This window comes from Amphibalanus amphitrite, unplaced genomic scaffold (genome assembly GCF_019059575.1).
Source record: "Amphibalanus amphitrite isolate SeventyFive unplaced genomic scaffold, NRLGWU_Aamphi_draft 000368F_arrow, whole genome shotgun sequence".
In the NCBI taxonomy this organism is placed as follows: domain Eukaryota; kingdom Metazoa; phylum Arthropoda; class Thecostraca; order Balanomorpha; family Balanidae; genus Amphibalanus; species Amphibalanus amphitrite.
This window is the reverse complement of record NW_024881862.1, coordinates 493,594-519,974: the sequence shown is the minus strand read 5'-3', so window position 1 is coordinate 519,974 and position 26,381 is coordinate 493,594. Positions and strand designations below refer to the sequence as shown.

The 26,381-nt window shown below is 49.3% G+C and overlaps 2 protein-coding genes across 9 annotated transcripts; one reads left to right on the top strand and one right to left on the bottom strand.

Annotated features, from left to right (window-relative positions):
• Positions 1-761: 761 nt before the first annotated feature.
• Positions 762-11,687, bottom strand: LOC122389689 (SH3 domain-containing protein C23A1.17-like). Of its 2 annotated transcripts, XM_043381942.1 has the most exons (9): positions 11,639-11,687; positions 8,825-8,921; positions 8,389-8,618; positions 7,854-8,047; positions 5,709-6,718; positions 5,331-5,479; positions 3,604-3,745; positions 1,885-1,998; positions 762-1,589 (listed from the first exon to the last, which is right to left on the bottom strand). In XM_043381942.1, exons 2-9 carry the CDS (start codon positions 8,900-8,902, stop codon positions 1,329-1,331), a joined length of 2,178 nt encoding a protein of 725 aa, XP_043237877.1. In that variant the 5' UTR covers positions 8,903-8,921; positions 11,639-11,687; the 3' UTR covers positions 762-1,328. The 2 variants fall into 2 exon arrangements, with proteins under 2 accessions (XP_043237877.1, XP_043237876.1); XM_043381941.1 differs by lacking the exon at positions 11,639-11,687 and having other exon boundaries at positions 8,825-9,008.
• A 241-nt stretch (positions 11,688-11,928) lies between these two features.
• LOC122389688 lies at positions 11,929-25,173 on the top strand. Of its 7 annotated transcripts, none has more exons than XM_043381936.1 (7): positions 11,932-12,011; positions 17,511-17,611; positions 19,663-19,861; positions 20,317-20,428; positions 21,471-21,582; positions 21,878-22,001; positions 22,440-25,173. In XM_043381936.1, exons 2-7 carry the CDS (start codon positions 17,525-17,527, stop codon positions 22,490-22,492), a joined length of 687 nt encoding a protein of 228 aa, XP_043237871.1. In that variant the 5' UTR covers positions 11,932-12,011; positions 17,511-17,524; the 3' UTR covers positions 22,493-25,173. The 7 variants fall into 7 exon arrangements, with proteins under 7 accessions (XP_043237872.1, XP_043237871.1, XP_043237869.1 ...); XM_043381934.1 differs by lacking the exon at positions 11,932-12,011 and adding an exon at positions 16,824-16,842; XM_043381937.1 differs by lacking the exon at positions 17,511-17,611 and having other exon boundaries at positions 11,929-12,011.
• The last annotated feature ends 1,208 nt before the right edge of the window (positions 25,174-26,381 follow it).

The following is a 26,381-nucleotide window of genomic DNA, read 5'->3' as shown; positions in this document are numbered from 1 at the left end:
ATTCATTTCAGAAAGTGTACACAAGCAAGCATGTCTTGACTCTGTCTTTCAAGGTCACGCGCGGTTGCGTGATGTTGATGCATGAAAACGGCGTTTGCTGCGAAAGTTATGAATGGCCCACTCCAATTTTTTCACAGATGGTTAGGAACGTTGTGACGGACATAATATGTAAAAATTACGCAAATCGAAGGTGACGTGTTTTTTGCTATTTAAATTTTTCTGTTTTAATTCAAGGTCCAATGCTTTTCAAGGTCACTTCAATTTAATTTTGTAATTAAAAATCAAAGCCTTATCAATTGCCTATAAGACCCTGTTAATATCATTTTGATACCAGAAAGGGAACCAGAGTTACAGCCATTTAAAAAATTGATGTGTGGCATTTTTCGCTATATTCGATGACCTATATCTCAGCGATACGTTATCAAATTTCGAAAATATTATACGTAACTCAGTTTTGAACCATGCCCAGTCTGCCTACAAATTTTTAGAAAAATCGAAGGGGATGACGGATTTCGGTGTTTGATTTGACGTGGAATGCCCCACATGTCTCGTGCTTCCTTCACGTTTCGCACAAAGAACAACTCAGTGTTACCTTTTTATTAAATATAATAAAAACCTATATAATGTAAGTTCGTAAAAAGTGCATCATAATCTAATTCGCGTGGAAGCACCATATCACACATGTGCAATTGCATGTCGAGAATACAAATCCCAAATACGCAGTGCAATGTCAAGGCATGGTGCACGGACACCATCCAGTGTGGAGATCTAACATCTATTGTCGATGTTGCAAACGCAGACACAATGTTATCACCCCAGGTTCGATGTCATCAGAGCGTCCCTCACGGGACTTCGGCACAAGGCGGAGCACACGTGCATCGTCTAACTAGCGAGCCGGCCGCGGCGGCCACACACGCAGTCTTTGCGCCGCGGCCGGCCATACTCTACTCGTTGTGCAGTGCATCCAATCACAGTGCGGGGCGGGCTACCGGGCCCGCCCCCGGTCCCCGAGGAGCTTCCAGCGTGGCCTCACCCCGCGGTACCACGCCAATCCAACCACCCGGGCCACCTCAGTCCAAAGGCAGATAAATTCGCATCATTAGATCACAACAGGGCGGCTCCACAAGACAGCCGCGATTCCGCGACCCACCGCGGCGAGACACGGCGTCAGGGGAGGGAAGACGGCTATCATACCGCCAGGGGGCCCACCAGACCAGGCCCACACGGCATCAGACCATCACAAGCCACCGCACGACCCACAGACCGAGACAGGGTCCCATCCTCCCCGGTCGACGGCAGGCCGCGGCCGACAGGTCCACAGATCACCTCTATTGCACCACATACTGCTTATATCCGCGGATGGCCTTCAGCTGTCGCTTCAGCAACTTGACGAGATCCGCCGGCTGGACGACCAGCGAGATGTCGCGCCCGACGGCCGCCAGCCGGCTGCCCAGCTCGTCGCCCTTGCTGAAGAGGCTGACGGCACGGCTGTTGACCTCAGTGATGTACCAGTTGCAGAGGGAGAGGCCGTCAGCGGAGCCGGAGCGCGCTGGAAGGCCGTGACTGGCGGCCAGGCCGTCTGGTAATACCTGTTGGGAGGCGCACGAGTCAGAGCGAGACACGGCGCAAGAAACACCAGGTTAAACGTCACGAGCCAGGGGATCTTACTTGGCTCCTAGATGGAAGTATGTACACACGAATTTCATAAACATTCGCGGCTGGAAACAATCTAAATCGTCCGTCCGATCACATATTTGAGGAACGAACGAGACAAGTTTCGGCAGCTCAGGATTAAATGTCATTTACGCTCTTTATGTAATCGATCGCTGAATGCGCGCGGTTCTAGCACAGCGCCAGCGTCATAGTCCACTGTGTGTAACTGACCTGCAGCAGTTCTCCGGTGGCTCCGTCCCGGACCAGGCCCAGCGGCTGGCCCTCGTGCTCCCGCTTCATGGCTACCACGATGGCGTGCGGCATCCGCTGTACCACTAGCTCCACCTGGCGGCAAATGGAACCACGCTCGAGCTTAGAAAACCAGGCAGATGACAACTAGCGGTCGGGTGGCGAACAAGCCGCTCGGAAGAATCCGAAGGATCCAATCGTGTGTAAAAACAAACAGCCTGTGAGGCTTTGCTTACGATATTCAAAAGTTCAAGGAAACTCATGAATATTGTGAATTTGGGGCGCTGGACATTTGGTGGCCTAACCCGCGCGGGGCTGGGGTCTCCAGCCGAACGCGCGGGGCTGGGGGTGGGTAAATTTTACCCCCCCCCCCTATTATCTCCCGAACTAATGGTCCGATTTGGAAAATTCAAACGCCGATCGAAAGATCTCATCACGAACAATTAAAAACATGTACTTAATTTAAAGTTTGAGCCTTGAGGTCAAGGTCAAGGTCAGGTCAAGGGTACAAATTGCAAGTTTCTACAGTATCGGCCTTCACTACCGTAGTTGCCGAAGAATGGACTGAGACTGATTGCCCAAAACGTGTTCTTAGGCTACCAAGACAATATTCGCTGCATACAATATCATTCAGAGGTCAAGGTCAAGGTCAGGTCAGGTCAGGTCACCAAAGACAAAATATAGAAAAGGGCATGTGCGACACATGTTTTATGGGTCATTTTATTCATAGATTTGAATAGGCACACTCAATAGGTGATATGGACCACATCTGGATGAATTTCAGGTCGAGGTCAGGTCAAAGTCAGGTCAAGTGAGGTCAAATTTTGAAGTTGGTTGTTAAGGCCTAAAAAGGTGTCTATCTGATGCAGTTTTTCACGGCGAATCGAATGGTGCTATTTTTGTTTCCGTACGAGGTCTAGAACTGCCAAAAAAATCATTTTTTTTTTCAAAAATTTTGTGTGTCGTGACGTCATGAAATTTTTAATAAATCCCACATTTTTGAACCGATTCTTCTAAAAATTGGTATGTAGGTGCACGTAGACCACATCTCTGAAACACATTCCGGTTTTTTCGATACACTCAAAATTTTGGATTTTATAATTATTTTCCCAAAAAAGTCAGTTGTTTGAAAAAAATGGGCCAAAATCAACAATTTTCAAAAAACCGAGATAGCCACTTGATAGACAAAGTAGAATTACGTATAACCTTTTTTGTTACGTCTTGATTCCTTTAAAAATGAAGATGTTAGCGGCGTTTGAAATTTTGCCGTTTTTTGAGGCGAAAATGGCGAACATGACGTCACTAAAACGTCAATTTCTCAAAAAAATCGACGGATTTCGCTCAAATTTTCAGGGAACGTGTCAAATTGATGTAAGAAAAGGTACTGAAAGTTTGGCGACGCTGCGCGCCGCCGTTTTTGAGTTATTGCAAAAATTCGCGAGGGTGGGTAAAATTTACCCCCCCCCCCCCAGCCCCGCGCGGGCTAAAAATCGGCTAAGTTTAATACCACAAACTTATACAAACTACAGTCTTCTACAAATACTCAAATTTTTATCCCGCAACACTAAAACCTGAAAATGTCTCACGAATATCACACATGAACTTCATAAATGTTTAAGCAATGATCATGGACTAAGGTTCATAACGTGAGCTCCTTTCTGAACGACCCCATCACCCCTCTCTCCCCTCTCGAGTGCTCACCACGGGCGCCTGCTGCTGTTTGACGAGTCTGCCGAACTCCGCTGCCGAGGTGACGGCCACGCCGGCCACGGAGGCGATCCGGTCACCGACGTGCAGCGCGCAGGCGAGCGCCGGCTGCTCCTTCCAGCGCCAGCCGGCCAGCCTGATGGACGGAGGGGGGGGGGGGGGGGGTCAGGCACTCTGAGCGCCGGCTGCTCCTTCCAGCGCCAGCCGGCCAGCCTAATAGACAGGAGAGCGGAAAGCGTGAGGTCACAGCCCGCCGGCCTGATAGACAAGGAGATTGAAGGTCCGATGTCAGATACTACAGCCGGCCAGCCTGGAAGACAAAAGGGGGGGGGGGGGGCAGGCACTCTGAGGCTGAGCGCCGGCTGCTCCTTCCACCGCCAGCCGGCAAGCCTGGTGGACCGTGGACGGGGGGGGGGGGGGGTCAGGCACTCTGAGCGCCGGCTGCTCCTTCCAGCGCCAGCCGGTAAGCCTGGTGGACAGGGGAGGGGGTCAGCCACTACAGTCGGCCAGCCTGGCGGACGGGAAGTGAGGTAACAGCACGTCTGCCCAGCGGACAGGGGAGGGGGTCACAGCCGTCCGGACTGATAAGGCAGGGGGAGGGGAGGTCATACACTATAGTCAGCCTGCCTGATAAGACAGGGGAGGCGAGGTTAGACTCTGAGCGCCGGCTGCTGCTCCTTCTACCGCCAGCCGGTCAGCCTGGCGGATGCGGGCGGGGTGGGGCCATACACTGACATACACGAACAGGACAGGAGAAACGCAGCCGGCCAGCCTGGCGGATATAGGAGGATGCCAAATCACGCAGAGACAGGAAGGTTTACGCTTTACAGGCTCGTGAAAGTTTGCCAAGTTTCGTTCCGTGTTCTTAGCAGCAAAGAAAGGCATCATATTGCAATGGTTACGGAGCGAGCGAAGCGAGCGTAGTCTTTCCTTAGATTAACGGAAATTTCTGAGTATGAGCGGCCGGCCGGCCGGCCGGCCGTGGTCACGCTTTTGCGAGGCTTATATCTCAGCAACCACTTGACCGATTTACATGCGGTAATTTTTGTAGGGTAGCTTCATTCCTTCTACCAAGTATTGCACTATTCCCGATGCATGTGGGTGACCCCTTATGCACGTGCCACGTGCAAAACGAAGAGGTGTCACTTTTGTAATTGTTGCAATATCTCGGTAACTACTGGGCCGATTGCGCTGAGAGTTGGCATGTAGGTAGGCACCCACTAGGCAATGCATATCCATGTGCCAGAGTTGGGGTGCTGCTGCACGTGCGCACGTGCAGGGGTCGTTTCCAGATCTCGAGAACGGCTGGACCGATTGCGCTCAAATTTGGTACACGGTTACGGAGCAGTTAGTAGGGTGCCGTGCACATGTCAGTTGGGACCCATTTTGCACGTGCGCACGTGCAGGGTGCCGCTTCCAGATCTCGAGAACGGCTGGGCCGATTGTGCTCAAATTTGGCACATCGCTAGAGACCGGTTAGTAAGGTGCCGTGCACAAGTCAGTTGGAGGTACCACCTCGCAATTTCGCACGTGCAAGGCCCACCCTCTCGCTCGCTCCGTTAGTCGCCACAAAAGGCGTTATACTGGTTTACTAATCATCGCAGATAATTTACACTAAAGCCTCGCTAAAAAGCTAAAAAGTTTGCACTTATTGGTCTTCATTACACACTTCCATAACAGTTGGCTGTCATAGTTCCAGACGGCACGTAAGCATGACTCACCAGACGGCTCCGAATCCATCGACGAGCGCCAGTGCGCCGCTGACAGTGCGTCGCGGCAGCATCATACGCACGCCGGGCCGGTGCGCGATCTCCCGGCGAAGCACCATCACCTGGTGTTCGCGCAGACTGAGCTGACGCGCAGCGCCGTCCTGGGGGGTAGGAGCGGTGAGGCAGGCGGTCAGGGCGGGTAGAGGATAGAGAGGCAAGGGTACAGAGTGAGCAGGGAAATGATGTCGATGCTCACATATAAAATAGGTACACTGTCGAAGGGGAATGACGACATATCGTACTTCACTAAGTCACACGAAACAGTATGCATGGTTTCGCCCTCTCTCCTTCCCCACAATGGACCCCAGCACGCGCTGCCCTCTCACTCACCCTGCGCGCAGGGTCGGCGGCGGGCCGGGGCCGTCCGGCGGTCGCGCCGCGGCTGTCCAGGCTGGTGTCACTGGTCTGACGCTGCAGCGGTGGCCGCATGGACGGCCGCTGCTGTGGAACCGAGCTGTGCGAGCGCTGTACCGTCGAGTGCCCCCGGGCGGCCTCCCCCGCCCCCACCGCGGCTACCGTCGCCCCCGCAGCGGCCGCGGGCGGTGTCGGCGGCAGGGCCGGATGGGATCTGCTGGAGTCTACCGCCGGCGATACTGTCGACGTCCGGGCGGACTCGGCCGCGGTTGTCACCACCGCGGCTGCAGCTGATACCGAAGGCACCCCTCTGCTGGCCGCCGCCGCGCTGCTGGCCTCACTGAGCCGCTCGTATAGCAGAGTATCCTCCGCGGCCGGCTGTGCCGGTGGGGACGCCGCGAGCGGCGGCCGGTCCACTCTCCTATCCGGTACACTCTGCCCAGCCGGTGGAGGGACGACCGCCGGCCGCGCCGGGGCCGTCATCCGCCTCTGACGGGGCGGAGAGGCCTCCCCACCTCCAGCTGAGTCGGGTACGGTCAATCGCAGTGCCTCCCCGACACTGATAACCGTCACATGCTCGTCGGCAGCGACTCGGCCGCCGGCCGCCGGAGGAGTAGGCGGGGTGAGCGGGGCTGCCGAGCTCGGCACACCCGGCAGAGGCGGCGGCGAGGGTAGCGGTGAGCTCGGCTCGTCGTCGAACCGGGTCCAGTGCGCTGGCGGGGAGGCCGGGGGCGTGACGGGCGCGGCGCGCACAGTGACGGGTACGGTGGGGGCGACCCGGCGCGGCGCCGCCGGTACGGACGGCTCCGGAGCTGCGCCTCCGCAACTGGTGGGGACGGTAGGAGCGGTGCCAGCAGCGGATGCGCTGGGCGACACGGAGTACGTATTCTCGGCTCTCGATGTGCCCACAGACGAGGTGACTGTGACGTCAGCGGCTGATGAGGTGGACGGAGCGGGGGCAGCCGCCAGCCGCGGCCGCGGCGTCGCTGCGCACAGGGAAAGTTATGTTAGCGTGGACACTGGACAATGGACATGCCAAGACAATGCATTATAACAATGACAATGCACACGACCTCACAAACTAGTCAAGGTAGGGATAACTATTGTCCCTCTCCAGAGCCAAACATAGGTAATAGTCCGATTCGAGCCACTTCGGTGCTCTCCATTTTCTTTCCGAGAAGAGCCGGCAATACGCGGCGGCGGTAATCGCTAAAGAGCAATGATGTGGGCAAGCGAAAGGGGCCTTTAACGAAATAAAGTTTTCGACCGATCCGAGTCCGGTTATGTAAATGCGTTAAGCGTTCGAATCATTGACTGATCGATTTAAAATTGCACGCTCGCTATAACTTCACTAGCGCATATATCTCTATTTCGCAGTAGCCATGGCGCGATATCACGTTGATGATATCGCCGGACTACGGGCTCAACGCCGTGACGGGAACAATACATAGATATTCGCACGGAAAGGTCGGAGGCGTACTACTTTCCTTTACTTCCGTCATGCAGCTTGGTGAGTTTTAGACATCGCTTATTTAATCATGCCTGCATCTCCGGCGGCTAGACAAAGGGTTTCACGATGTCACTTAGAAAATGCTGCTTAAAACGCAAGCCTATCGATTGGATAATCTATGTGTGAAGTCGCAACGCTGCACAATCACAGCAACGCTGTTAACAGGGGACCTGCTAGAGGTATTTTCGCGCTTTAACGACACATATCGACAAACACGTCACAAATGAAGCAACAAACCGACGCAAACGACAAAATGAGCCGCATCAAACTGCGGAGGGTGGCCGTCGGACGCTCGTCCTACCTCACTGACCCGCGGGACCCAACAGCGACCGCCAGCTGGTGTCCAACCCTAATGACCTGCGGGAGCCAACACTGTGACCGACAGGTGTCCTACCCTACTGACCTGCGGGAGCCAACACAGTGACCGTCGCCGGGCGCCTGTCCAACGGCCCTGAGGAGTCAAACGACTGCCGGGCGCCCGTTAAACGGCCCTGCGGAACCCAGCGACTGCCGAACGCCCGTACAACTGACCTGAGGAACCCAGCTACTGCCGGGCGCCCGTCCAACGGCCCTGCGGAACCCAACGACTGCCGGGCGCCCGTACAACTGACCTGAGGAGCCGAGCAGCGGCGCGCTGAGCACCGGCGGCTGGGGTGGAGCCGGCAATGGAGAGTTCGGGTCACGCTGCAGCCCGAACTGCATGGGCAGCCGCGGCGCCTTCGAGTACAGGTTCGACTTGGACTCGAGGACCTTCAGTTCGTGCAGCTGGTTACGGAGGATCGATATCCAGTCGTTTATTACCTCACTGAAAGAGAACGTTGTTCAGTGTTGTGCTTTGGGTTTCGACAATGCAAAAAGGTGTTCCCACACGACGGGCAATTTTAGGAAACTTTCATTCCTGGTTAACATTCCACTATCACAAAAATGACATTGAACATTGCCAAATGCATATTAAGAGAAATTTAGGAGCATGTTAAACATTAAATTGAACCCGCAGGCCGCAAACTGCTTTCATTTCAAGCGCAACGACTGAATTCCGCCATTCACCCCACTTTTACCGCACTACCGAGCCACAAACCACCCCGATACTGTCCCTGTCCACTCTCTCGCACCAGCGACGCGGTTCCCGCCCGGAACCCTCCTCACCTGCGCGAGGACGAGAACTTGACGACATCCTGTCGGAGTGTGATGACGAACTCGTGCTCGGAGGCCAGCGTTGGTCGGATGCTGGCCGACACGTGATAGCACTCGGCCAGCGGGTAGCCAAACTCGGGCTGGTGGCCGGCGGCCGCCTGCCGCGACCCGTACTGCTCCAAGAACGGCGTCTGCTCGTCGTGCACGCAGAACACCATCCATACCTTCTCGACCCGCGGGTTCTGGAGATGGAGCGATGTTATGAAAAAAATGTTTCACTTCTGAACATGTTTCTTAGAGTTAGAGAAAATGATAAGTCATTTAATATTTTAGCAAAACAATTTTCCTTCACAGACAAAAATTGCATGGTTACAGCAGGCTTGTCATTTACACACAGCATCAGAACAAGCAAAAATAAATATTCAAAAATCACACACCAATAACTAACCTTGAATGACTTTTTCTTGTCATCTGATGTGATTTTCTTCAGCCAGCCAGCCCTGTACACCTCCCTCATCCCAGACATTTTTGCATAGTTTTGGGAGCTGAAAAAAAGAAACTGTTAACTTGTCATAATGCATTTCAAAGAACAGAAAAAATTAGGTGCAAAGCCAGAATCAAAGTGGACAAGATCTATATATGGTCATCTTCATCTTTTTTTAGTGGTCTATAAAAAGATGAAGCATAAAAGCAAATAACATTTCAATGGTAAAACTGCTATACAGTGTACTGGTTAGAGGACATGGTTCTTATAACATCAGAAGAAAATGCCTCTACTACAGGCGACTTGTTGGACACCAATCTGGAGAAATATATGAGTGCCTTTGAATTTTTCTGTAATGATTCATTCCATGAGACAAGTGCTGAAATCAATTTTCAGCATGTTTTTTAGATTGTGCACCAATATAAATAGCCCTGAGATTAAACTGCATCTGATAGACAAAATTAAACTGCATCTGATAGACATCTTTTTGTTGTAAAAATTCAACTTGAAAACTTGACATTTTTACCTGAACTCAGCTATATTCAGCTGAAAATGACATCAAATGACACAAATGACAATCATTTAAAAATTTATGGCCTAAATGGACCATAAAACATGTGTCATGTGGCAAATGCAAGATATAAGATGCAACCTAGGATGACCTGACCTTGACCTGAAAATCAAAGTACAACTTTGGTACGTACTGCAGGGTATCTTAAGCACCTATTCAAGAGTGTGTAAATGAAAAATGAGCCTGATCTGACTTGTAAACTGGTGGCCAGAGCCCAGAATTGGAATGTGAACAACCCAAACCATGATAATTTTTAATTTGACCTGACCTAGGTGACAACATTGGTGACCGCAAAGTCAATGAAATTAAATTTTGCTCAACAGTTTTTCCAGTTTTTTTGCCAGTTTTCCAACAGATTCCCTTTGAATTTGGACAATCTGCCAAAAGTTCTAGAATTAGGAGGGGGGCTATGAATACTGAATAGCCTCAAATATTAGCCTGTGAATAGCCCCCCCCCCCCCCCCCCCCAAGTAGAGCACATTACACAGACTCCAGTCCCCAGCGGGGCACGGGCTGAATTATGAACATTGACAAGGTGAGATAAAAATAGTATACCATTACCACATTAGGTACGGACCAGTCGGGCACACTGTGGTATTTCCGATCCATTTATGGAAACGTTTCCATTTTTGGAACAATGTTCCAAAAATGGATACGCCGTTTCCAAAAATAGAAACGGTCTGTTCCATAAATGGAGACGCTGTGTGCATCGCTACCTTTAAAGCAAACTGGGCATTGATTGGTGCAATTTGGCATGCGCAGGATGCCACCAATCGACAGCCAGTATTCTAGTTTATGTTCCTGTTCTCCGACTTTCCGATCAGAAAACCGAAAGTTGACGAACGAGTCGATGCTTATAACATGTTGACGTGATAAAAAATTCACACGTTTTTCTAATCGAAAATAATAACATTTATGAATGTTTTGTACAAAAAATAATGTATTTAACAGACTACTGAAAGACTGGCCGATTGATTGGAACAACCACATCACCGGGAACTTCAGTTTTTCATTCATTTTCACGCTGCATTTTCCGGTGTACCAGCGGCCTGGTGGTCGTCAATCTTTGATTAAATCGCATGAAAGTTGTTGCAAAGCCCTATTTGGAGACTTAAGTGGGCATTTTATGATATTTCAAATGTGCTGAATATGATCGTAGGCTCGGATCAACGTAAATCTCCGTGCAAATACGTAAAAAGCAGGTTGGAAATAAGGTCTGCACCGTCGTCACACCAAATACCGTTGTATTCTGACGATGAATTTATTCATTCTAGCTCATGTGTAACATTGATATCAATTTTATATGTTGAAATGATATCTACGCTTTATGTATTGCCCACTTTGGACCACATCTGTCCAGTAGTTTCTGGGAAATCTTAGTTTTAGTTGACTTTTGAATGTGCTCAAGTTGCGGCACGTAATGTATTATTATCGAACCCGACGTCCAAGCTAACTGCCGAGAGCCGAGATGCTAAACCAGTCCCAAAACATCAAATTTTTAGTTACATGTGAATTTTAAAAACACATTAAAGCTAAGTTTGCACACATTTGAACTTCAGCGTTTCTATTTTTGGAACATCGGCGTTTCCATTTTTGGAAACTAAGTCTCCATAAATGGATACGATTCAGGAGGATTTTAAAGACGTGAATTTGAATGCATACGACAGCTTTCCATGCAAGAAGACAAGTGCTTTTGGCGTATCTGAGCTTGTTTTATGCGAAACAGTTGTTGAACATCAAATCCAGCCACCCTTGGCAAGAAAATATGTGCGGAGATGTTAGCGTTTCTATTTATGGAACGAGCGTTTCCATTTTTGGAACAGAAGAGTAGTCAAAATTGGAAACGTTTCCAATAATAGAAACGTCTCCATAAATGAATCGGAGATACCACAGTGCGCCCAACTGGGACCAAAATATTAATTACAACAGCATATTGAGGAAAATGATGAAGAATGCAGACTGCATTTCAAAAAGCAAAGTATGACTCACTACAAAGGCTTTAGGCTATGACTCATAACAATCCATCCGTTCTGAGCAAAATCAAGATCAGGCATTGACAGGCTTGAGCTGAGGGGGAGAGTTCAATGATGAAGAAGAAAGCTGATGCCTCAATAAAACTAGTAGGAACTGAGACTAAAAACACTTAAATAATTGCATTGCTAATAAATAAAACATCCAACTACCAATCTCTGATATACGCAACTCACCTCACCCTCTTCAAGTTTCTTTTCCTCCCCAAGGACGCGGAAGTTGATTGTGATCAACGAGCAAAGGAAGAAAAGGAGCTAACGAAGCACAAAAGAAATAGCTGTTCAGCGTCTCAAAAAGGAATGTGCCTGAACCCAGTTGACCAATAAAAGCACAGCTTTGATAAGCCAAGATAAATCTTACAAAGTGATTCGCGGTGACGGCTGCTCATTCTGGTTTCGAACAGCTGCTTCAAATATTACATATATTGCGCGTATAAGCCATTCTTGTACGTAAACAACGCCGCCATCACGCACCACGCGTGAAAACAAAAACCATCCACATCTCAATCTACCGTGAGGGAGTCGTATCTGAAGTTGCTGCAGCGCTTGCGTGAGTTGTAAAATAATTAAAAATTATTTTGAAGCATAAGATTTCAGAATAAATGCTCGATCCTTTTGTCCAATTGCTGACAAGTGGATGAGGGCTTAGTGTCAGTGTTCTGTGTGGTGTCCAGTGTCAGTGTCCGCCGTTTCTTGTGTCTTTTTGGTCTTGTCCATTCATTCATTACACACTTACACTTACCTGGTTCACTTACCTGGTTGGGTTCCAACAATGTCCAGTAGGATAGAGATAGGAGAGTCAAGAAGAGGAATTTAGGAACCCCGTACACAAGGGACGTGCCAGCCTTGCAAAGCTATACAAAAGACACCTATCATGGAAAGTGGGCGGCTGGAAAGTTGCGTCCCGTCTGTGAGATTACAACTGAATGTTAAGGCATGAATACATAAGTGTTAAACAGTTGTACATTCGTTGTGTGGAATAGTTAACAAGAAGGTAGCATAAGATAGACGACATCAAACATATGCATACAGCAAATCATGTATATCTCTGTGTAGGCCCTGCTTGAATGACGAAATAGTAGGAGCGCACACCGTGGCGTCAGACAGAGAGTTCCAAACATGTATACACCTAATTGCAAACGACCTTTTACGCACATCTGTGTTGACGGCAGGGAGAAATGCTTTGTACCTGTGTCCACGGGTTCTGGTTAGGGTGGGCTGGGCAAATAGTTCAGCCGGCAAGATACATGAGTGGCCGTGAAAAATCTTCCAGCACTGTATGAGGTCAGCCCGTAGCAGTCGGCCTTGGATAGAGTAAAGGTTTAGGAGCTGTAGACGCTCTCCATAGGGGAGAAGGGCCATACCGTCAATCTGCTTTGTCCAGCGACGCTGGATTCGCTCAAGTAACCGCAAATCCTGGACAAATCCGGTGTGCCACACGCAAGAGCAGTATTCAATTAGCGGCCGGATGTGCGTAGTTAGTAAAAACAACATAAACTTCTGGGATCGGCACACAGTTGACCTGAGGAAACTATGGGCGAGGCCACCAGCTTTGTGAGCAATCTTATGCACATGACCATGAAATTTTAAATTGGTGTCTACAAGAACTCCAAGGTCAGTTGCTGAGGACACGGAGGGGATAGGTTGGCCATTCAGGGTGTACAAGGGAGGACCCGAGAGAGCAGAAAGTCTGGAAAAGCGGAGAACAGCACACTTTTTGACATTCATGTGTAATCCCCATGAAGCCGCCGTACTATAAAGAATGTCAATGTCACGCTGGACAGTAGTCGGGGATGAGGGAGCATGTGCGGGAGAGCTAGGGTATTCTATGCATGCATAAATCTTAAGGTCGTCGGCAAAGATCTTATGACTACAGGAAAGTTCAGATGCAATACTGTTAACGTATACTAGAAAGAGTAATGGCCCTAACACCGACCCCTGGGGAACACCGCTAAGAACCGGCCTTGGTTGGCTGGTGTGGTTTTGGATACACACACTCATTGAGCGATGGGTGAGGAAAGAACGGATGGCAGAGAGTGTTCTACCCTGGATTCCCAAACATCGTAGTTTCTCAAGCAGCAGGACATGGGCCACGACATCAAAAGCCTTGCTGAAATCAAAGAGAATCAAGTCGGTGACTCCTCCTCTGTCCATACTCTTAGATACATTGTCATAGACCAAAAGGAGCTGGTCCATGGTAGACCTGTTAGCCCGAAACCCATATTGATGAGAGGACAGGATATTGTTAGACTCGAGATAGTTTGTAAGGTCTTCGCAAAGCAGGCGCTCAAATGTTTTACTACACACTGAAGTAAGGCTAATAGGACGATAGTTGAGTGGATCAAATCTTTCGCCTTTCTTAAAAATGGGAATGACAAGGGAGGATTTCCAGCTCGAGGGAAGGTTGCCTTCAAGGTAAGCTCGGATAAAGACAGTAAGAAGAGGATAGGCCAGAGAAGTAGCACAACGCTTGAGTAAAATAGGATGTAGGTTGTCAGGGCCAGCGGATGTATTGGTATCCAGGAGCTGGAGGGCCTTCAGGACTCGGTTCTGTGAAAAGGTAACCATGCCCATGGAACCATTATAAGTCTGGTGGGGGGCGGGTTGTTTGAGGGCTTCCTTGGTGTACACCGAGGAGAAAGATGAAGCAAATGCTTCAGCCATGTCTCTAGGATCGTCAGTAAGTTCGCCAGAGCATAACCTGATGGGGCCAACAGTTAGGCGACCAGTCTTCTTGTCACGGATATAGGAGTGTAGTAACTTGGGACAATCTCTAGCTTGGTTCAACAGGTTGAGCTCATAAGATGCTTGGGTAGCAACAGAAAAACCTCTCACACTGCGGTTAATTGTCTGGAAGGAAGCATAGGCAGCTATTGCACCAGGTGACTTTCGCCCAAGCTCAGCCCTGACTGTTTTGTACCTGGTCCAAGCAGCATGTCTACGGTTCAAAAGGCTGGATGGGGGTCTTTTGTTCCACTTCGGGCTGCTTGTTTGGGAAAGTGGTGGCTTTAAAGGGACATGTTCATCTATGAGACGATGAAGGATGGAGGTCAGGTGCTTAAAGGAAGCATCAGCATTCAGGCGGTACAATTCTAAATCCCAGTCAATGGAAGCCAGGTGCTCAGAGATGACTCCATATTTACCTTTGTGCCAGGATCTCTTAGGGTGTTGGCTTGCCATGTTAGGCTGAGGAGAGGAACTGGACTGAAGGCCAGCAAACACATATTGAAATTCGGTAGGGCAGTGGTCGCATCCTGGTAAGGGAGGTAACACAGAGGAAAAGCCTATTCTGTCTGTCTCTGAAGTAAGGATTAAGTCAAGTACATTCCCTGACCGGGGGAATGTGGGTTCCTTTACCCACTGGAGAAGACCCAGGGAATTGAAGGCATCCAAGAAGTCACGATCAGTGAGGCTACTGGCTCTGGGCGGATCAGTACACCAATCGATGGAAGGTAAGTTAAAGTCACCAACAACAATTACTTCCTTATCAATGCTAAAACCACTGATGAACTCAACCAGAGAAGCATCCATCTCAGGGGGGTTACTGGGAGGACGGTACACAGCAACACAGTAAACATCAAAATCAGCCAAGCGGAAGCAGATCATGTTTGGCACAGGTGTGTTAATAGAATCTACCTTAATGCTCTCTCTGATATATACACACACCCCATGTTTGGCTACCTTCCCCGATGTATCATGCCGGATTAGATGGTACCCAGGAATATCCACAAAAGAGTTGAGTACTTGCGGAAGTAGGTGAGTCTCAGATACACACATTATGTCCCAGCTTTTCTCACTTGCAAGAATCTTCAGTGAGTTAAGCTTGGGGGCAAGTCCATTGACATTAGTATGCACAAAAAACAAGGCAGTGGTGTTTGGGAGGCACTTGGCTTGGCGAGCTACAGAAGTATCTACTGGGTTTGCACGTTTCCCTGGCTGGGGGGCCCAGGTCTGTCAGTTTCAGTTTGGGAGGCTGGTGGTTGACTATGTTGTGTAGACTGGGGTGGCGGCCCATGTGTCTCAGCTCTACGAGCCTGGCGACGAGCAAACTGCTCCGCTCGCTGGGCATAAGTCAGATCACGAGAAATGAACACACCATCATAAGCAGAGTTCCTTAAGGTTTTGGCTTTGTCCAGGATTTGTTTCCGGGCATCATCATCCAAAATCTTAGCTCTGAAGATATTTCTGTGGTTAGGGATAGGGGTTACATCGTTCAGAGTAACAGATGTGCCCAGAACTTCTTGAGCTAGGGTAGAGAATTTTTGGGCTAGGTCACGAGGGGAGTCTGCCGTCAGCCCCTTTACAATGATAGAGTTGCGACGTTTGTTGATCTCGTTCAACTCCTTGATCTCACGACGGATAGCGGAACGTTGGTCATCACTCGTTGGAGGAGAAGCCAAGGGACGAGTGTCCGGAGGAGGTGCAGAGGTAGGCTCAGGAGGTGGTCTGGTGGATAGAGCCTTCACCTGTTCGACCAGACCATGAACTGTGCTACAGAGGCCTCTCAGTTGCTGGAAGAGCTGATCCATTAGTTCAATCATGAGTGGCTGGGCATTTCCCGTAGATATACTTTCACGTCTGATGCGACACTTAGTACACACAAAGCTAATCCCTCTGCCGTCATACTCCATAATTGCATCAATAACTCTCTGTGGGAGACCTGAGCACATTTCTGTGCCATGCACCCAGTGCTCACACTTATCGCAGCCAATAGCCCCATCTCCCACAACCTTTGCACATGACACACAGTTATGCACACTGTCAGAACTGTCATCATCCCTAAGTGTACCACCGCCCGCACTGCCACTTCGGCCTCGCCTGGCGTTTGTACCACTCTTTCCACCGCGGGGCATGGTCTAACCTTAGCTTAGATTGGTAATGAGTGCAACAGTCACATGCGAAGGTGACACACGAGCAAAGTAGCAAGCACAATTACGATCAGTTATGCTGTCAGAAAATTGGGTAATATTTTCCAGTGAGAAAGCATTGGAGACTGAGGGGGGCATGAAGGGACCTGGAGGCTGGACTCTATCAATCCTTGGTAGCTGGTGCTGCTAATTAAGCTAAAAGTCTGGTCACACTATGGGTCACGATCCAGGAAATTACATGCATGATCTGCAGATCCATGATTGCGGGACTCTCTTAAGATATCAGTTTCTGCATTTTCACCAGAATTACCATTAATTATTCTATGTTGACGTAAGCACGACAATTAATGTTTTCTCAACTTTTCTGAATAAACGAACAAGGTTGCTAGGCTTGTCCTATGACAACTTTATTTTTCCTGATGTTGATGTCTTATATTTGACTTTCTAGTTTCTCATAGATATTGATCTCATGTGAATACAGAATGTACCTGGTACCTACATTTCAGGAAATAGGTAGGTAATTGATGGAATAGGTTTGTCTTGAAGATATCCAATTTTTAGTTAACCTTTATAACCTTCTAGGAAATTAAAGCTTTCTGAATGGACAGTCATATCTTGTTGCTTAGGATTCTAGAATATTTGTACAATAAAACTTCGTTATTTGCTGGTGTGTGGAACCATACATTAACATTTTTTATTGGCTTCAGGAGCAGTAGAAACCTTATTACAAGGCATATCGTTATATTCTTCATGTAAAATCAAACATTTCGTCTCTGAACAAAGACATCATCAGTGAAGTTACACACAACAGTACATATTATGAGAAAATAAGCAATCAGGCGACATAACAAGAGCAACACAGTATCGCACATAAAATCATGCATATCATAAACGTTTCATGTTTCATCAAGGACCCCTAGGTAACGATATCTAATTTATACGCCGACAACTTATCATTGTGTGTAACTTCACTGATGATGTCTTTGTTCAGAGACGAAACGTTTGATTTTACATGAAGAATATAACGATATGCCTTGTAATAAGGTTTCTACTGCTCCTGAAGCCAACAAAAGTCAGACTTTTTGACGCAATTAAACGAGACCATGGTAACATTTTTTACTACAGGAAGTTAATATTTAAGCATACCATGCTGAAGCTTCAAGTGTATATTTCTTTTTCAGACTGCATATCATTGATGACTCACACAGCATCAAAAATGGATTGGGAGAAGAAATTCAACAGCATCATTCGGGACACAGATGCTAATCTTGAGAAAGTCAAGGTAACTCTTATTTTTCTACTAGGAATGCCTGCACAAATAGGTTAGCTATGCGTATTTGTGCAGGCCTCACTGGATGTGCAATAAGTTAGTGCATGTTTCAAGGTATGAATGTTGGGTTCCAATGACCATCCCAGTGTCTGGGCACCCTAAACCCCAAGTCATCATCATCAAGGTATGATATGAATTCCTTTCATGAATTGATTTGGTGTTTCTTCTTTCATTTTTCTTCAGAAGTTAGCTGGGTGAATGTGGGTCTATGTGCAGGCGCAGCAAGAATAGGTAAGAAAGAAGAAGAGCTTGTGAATCTACAGAGAATCTTGTGAGTTGTGAATTTTGTGCCTATGCTCTAATTCACTTGTGAAAATCTTCAGTGGGAAGTGTAGCAAACGTACTGCTGTAAGTGGCCCAGTCTTCATGGTTCTGATCATTTCTGGCAACTTGAAAGCTGCCAACTAGATCCGCGAGTTGAATTAGGTGCTGCTCTCCAGACTGGAACCAGCTACCACTAAGTAAAGGCCTAAGAGACTGGCGCATTGACCAGTAGGCCACACGTTTTTTTAGGGGGGGGGGAGGGTCATGAGATATAGGAAGATTTCGAATTTACTGGTTCTCGTTAGAAATAAGTTGGAGATGCCTACTGCATCAGAAAACAAACTTCGAAGCTTCGTATCGTCGGTTTAACCATTTTGGACGATGGAATGTTGTCACGTCTCATCTCGGAGAGGCAGATAACTGGTGAAGAGAGTTGTACAAAGGGCAGGGGGAGATAACCCGCTCCGTTTTTACGGTCGCTCGCTGGCGAACCCAGTCGTGGTCGGTGCCGCCGGCGGGGCACAGGATCGCTGGGCGGAGCGATGCCGCTGCACGGGGCCGACCCGGTGGAGGCCGGCTGGGAGCGGGCGCGCCGGCTCTGGCCACTGCAGGCAGACGGAGTGACGCTGCACTACGCCGAGGAGCCGGCCGCACCTCCCGCCGGGGAGCAGCGGGCACCGCAGCCGCGGCGGGCCGCCTCCGTCTGGACAGCGCCGGGATCCTGCGCGCCACAGCCCGGCGCGCAGCCCGACCGCTCCGCCTGGGTGGTGAGCACCGCAAACGCGTCTTTTGTCAGCAACTCTCGGGATGCCGCGGTCGTCGGCCAGCGGCATTTCGCCACCGCGCCGCCCGCCCGCAGCAAGTCGCGGTCCTCCCAGACAAAGTCCTGGGATATTTACGGTGGTCATCCCTCTAAAAGCTCACCCCATGCCGTTGGTGCTGTCCCGTGGCGGTCTGTCCCGTCTCCAACCGCACGGAGCGTGCCCCAGGCCGCCCCAGCCGACCGGTGGCCGGTGGCTCAGCGTTCAACTGCCGGGACCACCGCCCGGCCCAGCGAGACCGACCCACGGCACTCGGCTCCAGCCGTCACTGCTCGTCCCGTGCCGTCGAATCCGTGGCAGACAGCTTCAAAGTCGGCCACTCGAGGAGGACTCGGTCCATCCACAGCGGGTCGCTGGAAGGGCGACCTGCCGCCGATACCCCAGAAGTCGTGTGTGCTGTCATGCTGCCAGAAACGCGTTCAGCATGACAGCAGACGGCTGCAATTCAGCGACGGTAGTGGCGGCCGAAAAGGAGAGAGATTTAGGTATACTAATGACTGTGACGATGATAATAATATGCCGCGTGATGCCGCGGACGATAGAAGCTCAGACGACGATGAATCACCGGCACGTAGCATGGCCATTCCAACACAGATGGTTGGTGAAAATAATGTCAGCAAATACAGCGACAAATTACAAAGCGTAAGGAACGAGAGAGGGTAGACGTAATTAGGCATGTATTCTATAATTATAGCACATGAGCATGCTCTCTGGAAACAGTGATGTAAATGACCATTGATACTGCTGTGCTCTCTGTCTCCCTCTCCTTTTCACTCTCTCTCTCTCTCTCTCCCTTCCCTCCGTCTTGCCTTCCTTCCTCCCCCCTTTCTTCCCTCCCTCCCTCTCTTCTCTCATCTGCCATCTCCCACAGCTCTCCGCTCTCTAGTCCCTCCACTGATGGTGCACCTCTCCCTCCAGTCTCGTGTGATGCTGTCTCAGCGGACGGCGACCGGTGCCCCCTCGGCGCCCGTCAGTTCCTCGAGCTCAGCCGGGGCTCCTGCCGGCGCGGTTCCCTCGCTGGCTGAGCTGAACGCCACCGTTCAGAAGCAGGCCGTTGAGCTGCGCCGCCTGACTGTGGTACAGCGGCGCCGCGAGCTGGAGGAGGAGTTCATCAAAGGTGAGCGCTTCTTTGTGGAGAGAGGGCGGAGGTAAAAAGTATAAAATGGTGTTTTGACCAGTGTGCTAAGAGGTTATTGGGAACGTGAGATGTCAAATTGTGATTTGCTGGTGTACGGATGGCTGGGCTTGGTAGTGCTATTGTGTATAGGGCTTGTTTTTACGAAAAAAAAACTTTGCAGCATTGCATTTCCATGCATGCATAAGCGTTTGTCCGTACCGTATGGTTTTTCGTTGATTTTGTAAAAACTTAATTGGACGTTGCTGTAGAACAGTTCATTACCCACGTAGTCGTACACTAATCTATTTTCACGTTACATATTTTCTACAAGTGGCATTTAACAGTAAATTTTCACATTTTACGGTGTTTTTTATCATCTGATATGTACTGATATATTGCTGCGCATGGTGCATCGCACCACCATTCCTGACCTGTCGGTCATGCTCCCCCGTCAGCCGAGCTGGCCAGGATCCGCCGTGACGTGAAGAAGCTGGCGGCGGGCGGCTCGCTGCGCTCGGCCGGTGACCGCTCGCCGGCGCCCGCGCCGGACGACCCGCCGCCCAAACGGTAAGTGGGGTGATAGACACCAAGGCTGGCCGGTCGGCTCAAGGCTGGACCGCGCTCAGATGATGGCCTTAGCCAGGAGAGGGCGGCAGATAGTCGCTGCTAAAGTACAGTGCGGTGGTGTGGCCTGGATTGGTGTCAGCGTCCTCAACGCAGGATGACACTACGCACGCAATTCCGCCAGATAAATTGACACCTCGATGTCATTCATTCAAAGACGCTTTGCTGTTATATGGAGCGCTATGTAGCGCAGGGTCAGTTTCAGATGTTGCGTTTGATCCCTCGCAGATGCTCTCTTTTCAAATATGTATCTACCAAACTTCGGTAAAGTGCACGGTACATGAGCACTACATACGAGCGATGTTCTACAAACCTGTCCTGAAACAGTGATAGATGCAGGATGACATATCCCAGGGGGACTGCTGTTACGTAGAGCAAGTGTCCGCAAATGTAAATAAACTCCTGTATGGGGGGACACTGACCTCGCGTTCTCCTAATTTATAACGGACGATGACTGAACTAAGGACATGAATTCTGTCTTTGCAAATCACCGAGCTCAGAAATGGAGGACCACTAGCCCACATGGAGGACAGGGACGTACGAAACCGGGATTTTGCTTTGTGAATTGTTATCGTAGCTGGTTTTCAAAAACAAACGTGAACTTCGACCCTGTCTTCCCTTCGGCCGCTGACTCACCGACGAAACGAACTCCCCGCCCGACCACGACAAACTATTGACACCGGAAACTGGTTTGCTATGTCTGAAACGTGGTCAGTGTTTGGCAGATGGGCAATAATTTCAAATTGAGTTCGCATATTCGACATTGAAATTGAAACTGAGGTCACGTTTTGTTTTCATAACGTCTCAACAAAATTATGTCTGCAATGTAGAAGTGAAAAAGCGGAGAATAATTGGATTGCCCCAACTGAAAGAAACTATCTCAACGCTGCCCACGCTCCCCGCCGTATAACTGCCGCACCCATTGGCTCGCGTTCCTCGAGGGCCGGGCAGTGATGACCACTGACCGGTCGGCCGATGTCGACAGGCTGTCGAGCCGCGTGCTGACTGTCGAGGACACGGAGCTGATCACGAGGCGGCTGAGGGTGCTGGAGGAGCAGGTGAACGTGCTGCAGGAGCACCGGATCAACCAGCTCAAGGTACGGACTCCCGACCGATCTGGAAGAGCTGAGGTCACAGACGATGAAATTAGAAATATGATTGGCTTTCATAGACAGAAAGTTGAACTAAATTAGATTATTAATTATTACGTCACTGCTGATAAGTCATGCCATGTTTCACAAAGTTCGGTAAAGCAAGGCTGCTATGCAATGCCTGAGTTATCATTAGCTTGATTTATAGACTCTTGTGACACATTGCCTTTGCACAGATACTGACCAGCGTCCGTATGTATAACCCCGTATGCCGCCTACTGACTGATGTTTTGACCTACAGGCGGCCGTGGCCAGAGATAAGGAATCCACCGACCTGGGTACCTCGCCGCTGGCCTGCGTGGACGACCACTTCCCGGCTGAGCCCGAGGACGTCACACCCACTGAGAACGGCCGGCTGACAGAGCGTGAGTAGTGGGACCGGGGAGTACCTGCGGGACCAGCCTGGGCTTAACAGGGACCAGGGGTACCGATATCGGGGTGTAACAAAGACCAGGGTGTACCAACGGGACCGGCCTGGGTGTAACGGTACTGGTGGTACCGAGATCAGGGTGAACAAAGACCAGGGTGTACCGGGACCAGTGTGTGCGTGTATCAGGTGGCACCGGGACCAGAGCGTAGCAGGTCTTTATCACAGCAGGGCCTGGGTGTTTGTATCGGGACCAGTGTGTGCGTGGATCAGGCGGTACCGGGACCAGGAATGATCCACACGAGTCAGTCACAGGTCTCAGGTACGACGTACTTGATATTTGCAGGTCCACTGCAGGGCCTATTTTTGCGCTCGCTCGCTCACGCATCGCCTGAAGCGTTTATGCTGCTTGTACTGACTGACTCGTCTTTTTCAGCTCTGGGCTTCAACCTGGATGATCTGGCGCTAAGTGACAGTGACGACCACTGAGGGCAGCAGCGGCGGTCTCCGTTTCAATATAGATGACGCCACGCTCGACCGGAACTGCAAGCTGGTGCGCGACACGATCGTTGGACTGAAAACGTAAGCGGATTTATCTGCTGAGGGCTGACTTCCACATATTTGATCGATGAATCGATGAATTAGATATGGGTCTCAAATTGGATAGCATCCATCCGGTACATGCAATCTACAAATCATTCCTTTGATAGATTATCGGAAGGCTACATTGCACAGTTAAGCAGCTGATAGGGAGCTGAAGGAAAGGAACGGGACCACCTTAGCGATATTAGAACTTGGAGACAGTGCAACGGAGTCTGCTGGTTACTGGAAGCTTCAGGGGCATGGATAAAACCGTAGCATGTCAATGGTCATCTTCTGTGTCCCTGGTTACACCTGGCAAGATGCATACTCGTTCAAAAATCTCGGAAAGTTTGACTTATAGGTCGAGTGGTGATTCGCGGCAGAAAGAATGTGCTGTGTGACTGCAGGTATTTGGGAGGGGGGGGGGGATAACGTTGTCTGAAGGGTTCAAGGGATTGCGATTCATTAGAAGATGAGATCGTGGGCTTTGGTAAAGGGGCATTACCAGAAACTCAGTTACCATTTGACGTAACCGATCGTATTGTGATTCGGGGAAAAGATTGATTCGGAAAGTTCATTTAAAACGGCCCAATCTAGTAAGAATCGCGCCTGCTCGGCCAGGTTCGCGCAGTAGGATGATTACACTTTCAGATGTAGATGTTTAATGAGGGTCGAGTGCCGGTGGGGCGACAGTTTGAGGCAGCGGAGGGCTGGAGGTCGCGAGCTCTGAACAGATCACGGGTAGACGCTGTGTAGAGGGGTGGGTAGTTCCGTGGGTGGGGATCCCTGGAGAATCGGAGATCTTACATAACCATGACCACGTTTCCATGGGCACTCGTGATCCGGATCAGCAAATTTAAATCGTATAATATTTCTCGAACTCTTCGTTACAAGTTATAATTCAGAGTGGATTAAGCTATTGCAATCAGTTAATCCCTTATTCAAATTTTCATATACTGGCTAGCTATAATCGATTAGCTAATCCACTTTTGCTGATCTGGATCACAGGTGTCCATGGAAACCGGGCTCATAACCTTACATATGATCTCTGTGCCGGGCCAGGTCAGTAAGAGCCAAGGCGCGATTTGGCGTGTTCTGGGTTCTGGGAGCGACGGTCTAGCTGCTGGGTTTCGGTTGAGCGAGCGGTGAAAAGTGGCCAGTTGCGAGTGAAGGCATTGCATGCATGGTTCAAGTTGAACACCGAAGCGTTACGATTGTCTGTAACTCTGCTCTGTGGTCGCTGAAGCCATGCTAAACCATTTCGCTGGTTCCATTCAAAGCCGTAATAACCGCAGATATTTGCGAGGCAGAAGCTTTATCTTGCCATTTCTACAGCTTTGTACATAAGGGCTCTGTACAGGCTAGTTAAGGCATCAGGGTACACGGTGGCATACAAGTGTTTGTGCGCAGTGGTGGGTAGCGCGAGTCCTGTGCTGGGTATTTTGTAAGGATTCAGTGTTGGGTTCTCTTTCGCTAAGAGATATTGTCCTAAGTGTTCATCGTGATTGTTTTTGGTCCTTTGTTTGAGATACTTGTCACCATGTAGATTGATTCCCAACTGCCAGCCTTCATATGCTCTTTGTTTTCAATGCATAATGCTACGATGGCCAAGTGTGCTGATTGCGATACTGATATCTATAATTCCGGTCTGGTCCTTTGATTGTGAGTCTGTGAGGAGTACTTATTTGTACGGGTCGTTGCTAAATTGTGCTTTCTTTTATACAAAAAGGCGCGGAACGTTAAGATGCAAGCGTTCGCTCGCACGTTTCACAGAATGCTTGCATCTTCGAGCTGTTGTGCCCACACATACTTCGAAATTCGAATCATATGGAAATTGATCAGCTTCAGTAAAGAAGTGAGGCCCCTGACATACTATGATTGCAGTAACTATACGTTAGCAACGATTTGTGCTTATGTTGTAGTCTATTCTGATTGCGTAGAAAGTTCATTTACGCATGATCTCCTTTGTTTACGCCAAGGTAATAGCAAGGTTTTTGCGTGATTTAAGTTGAAATTGTATAACCGCAGCTGTGTATCCAATGTGAGCACTCACCGTTTGTGAAATAGTGGCCGGAAGGTTGTACTTGACCCTGCACTTGTGATTCCTTGAGCTCAACGCTGAATACCTGCTCTTTCTAAGCGTGGCCTCAGAGGAAAGTCTAGATAAAGGATAAATGTACAGCTACCTACTTTGATGTCAGTTTAGGGATTGATTGCTCTGCATCAGTTGTGTCACATTACGAGAGCTTGTGTCTTGTTTCACGGCCTTTCTACAGTAATTTTCTGAACCAGAAATTCTAAGAGGTTTGCTGATGGAGTGGTGCATTTTGACCGTATCTGTGTACATATGATGGTGTTCAGTATTGAGGGCGTGGAGTTTTAGCTTAAGGATGGCTTGAGTAAGGCATGGTTATCATGCATTGCTCGCCGCTGTGTGCATCTAGATTCCATTGTGTGCGTAACAACACCTGTTATTATACGGAGTAGCGGAAGCAAGATCACGTTTACCTGCGTGTGTTCGTAGCTGTGAACCGACAATAGCATTTGTACTGAACCGACGTGTGTTTTAATATATACTGCAGAAACAAGCATTTTTATTGTGTAAGGATAAATTTAAGGAGTGGTAATAATAACCCATAAGGTGTGAATGATTTTCCCACCTTGTCAAAAGCTATATACTCGTAACTGAAAATTAAGATGCAAATGACAGCGTATGCGTTGTTGTCAGTGTCCCAGCTCATGTCTCGTTTAACATATGAAAATGTATTACGTCATTGTACCGCCGTGGGTATAAAACATGGGTAAAAATAGGATTTGGTGATGATGGGTGTGCATTCAGACTTTTCTAGTCAGCAAAGTTAGCAAATGAAATTGAAATCCATGAAGCTTACTATATTCTAGCCAGTTATGGTGACATATTCAGTGCCGCTATGCTATCATAGCATCGTGCCATTCTAACACCATTCACACCCAGGTGAAAGGCTCCATCAGTTCACGATTCTCATGTTACAGTGTGTATCGCTCTATCATGCATGCTACGTGTGTCTGTTGACATTTCCGTCCCTCGCTGGCCGTCGTATGCTATCGTCCTTACTCTCCCTGAAGATACCCTAAGCTTTGCTGACGACAGTCGAGCTGTCCCTCTTATGACCCGTATGATGCTAGTTACATCATTCGCGTGAGACTCATAAACTTTTCACGTTGGGTTGGAGCGGAAGTGTTCGTTTAGTGCCCCTTATGTGTGAGACTCGTTACGCCTTTATCCCTTTACCCTGCGGGGGAGCGGAAGTGTCCCTGGCACTGACCATTTAGTTCATAGCCGCCCACACCTACCCCGATCCGCCTGACCGCGTGAGAGAGTCTGGCACCGGGCGAAAGGTCGAAATAACTCGCACCGTGACGTGTCGCTTCTGGCCGGCAGCCAGGCCGATAGCTGGCCCAGCTGCCAATTGTGCCGGCCGGCGTGGTCGCCGCGACCACCGCCAGTTCCGGGCGCCATCATCGAGCCCGCAGCGATCCCATATACTTATCAGTAGCAGGGCGTTCGAAATTTTTATATGAAGTCTTACAAAGTGGATATAACCATAAGACGTGATACCTAATAATCTATTGTTACCTCGAGATATGATTCTCCCCTTGTATTCGATATGCGCAATAACTAGCTATCAATGAGCGCCCTAAAGATTCTCTTCTAAACGTCTTCATGTCATCTGTCATTGTCATTCATTTTGCCGCAGTTGATAATGTCTGTACTGAAGAATTGATAAAAATTATGGTGTAAGGTACTGATGTCTTG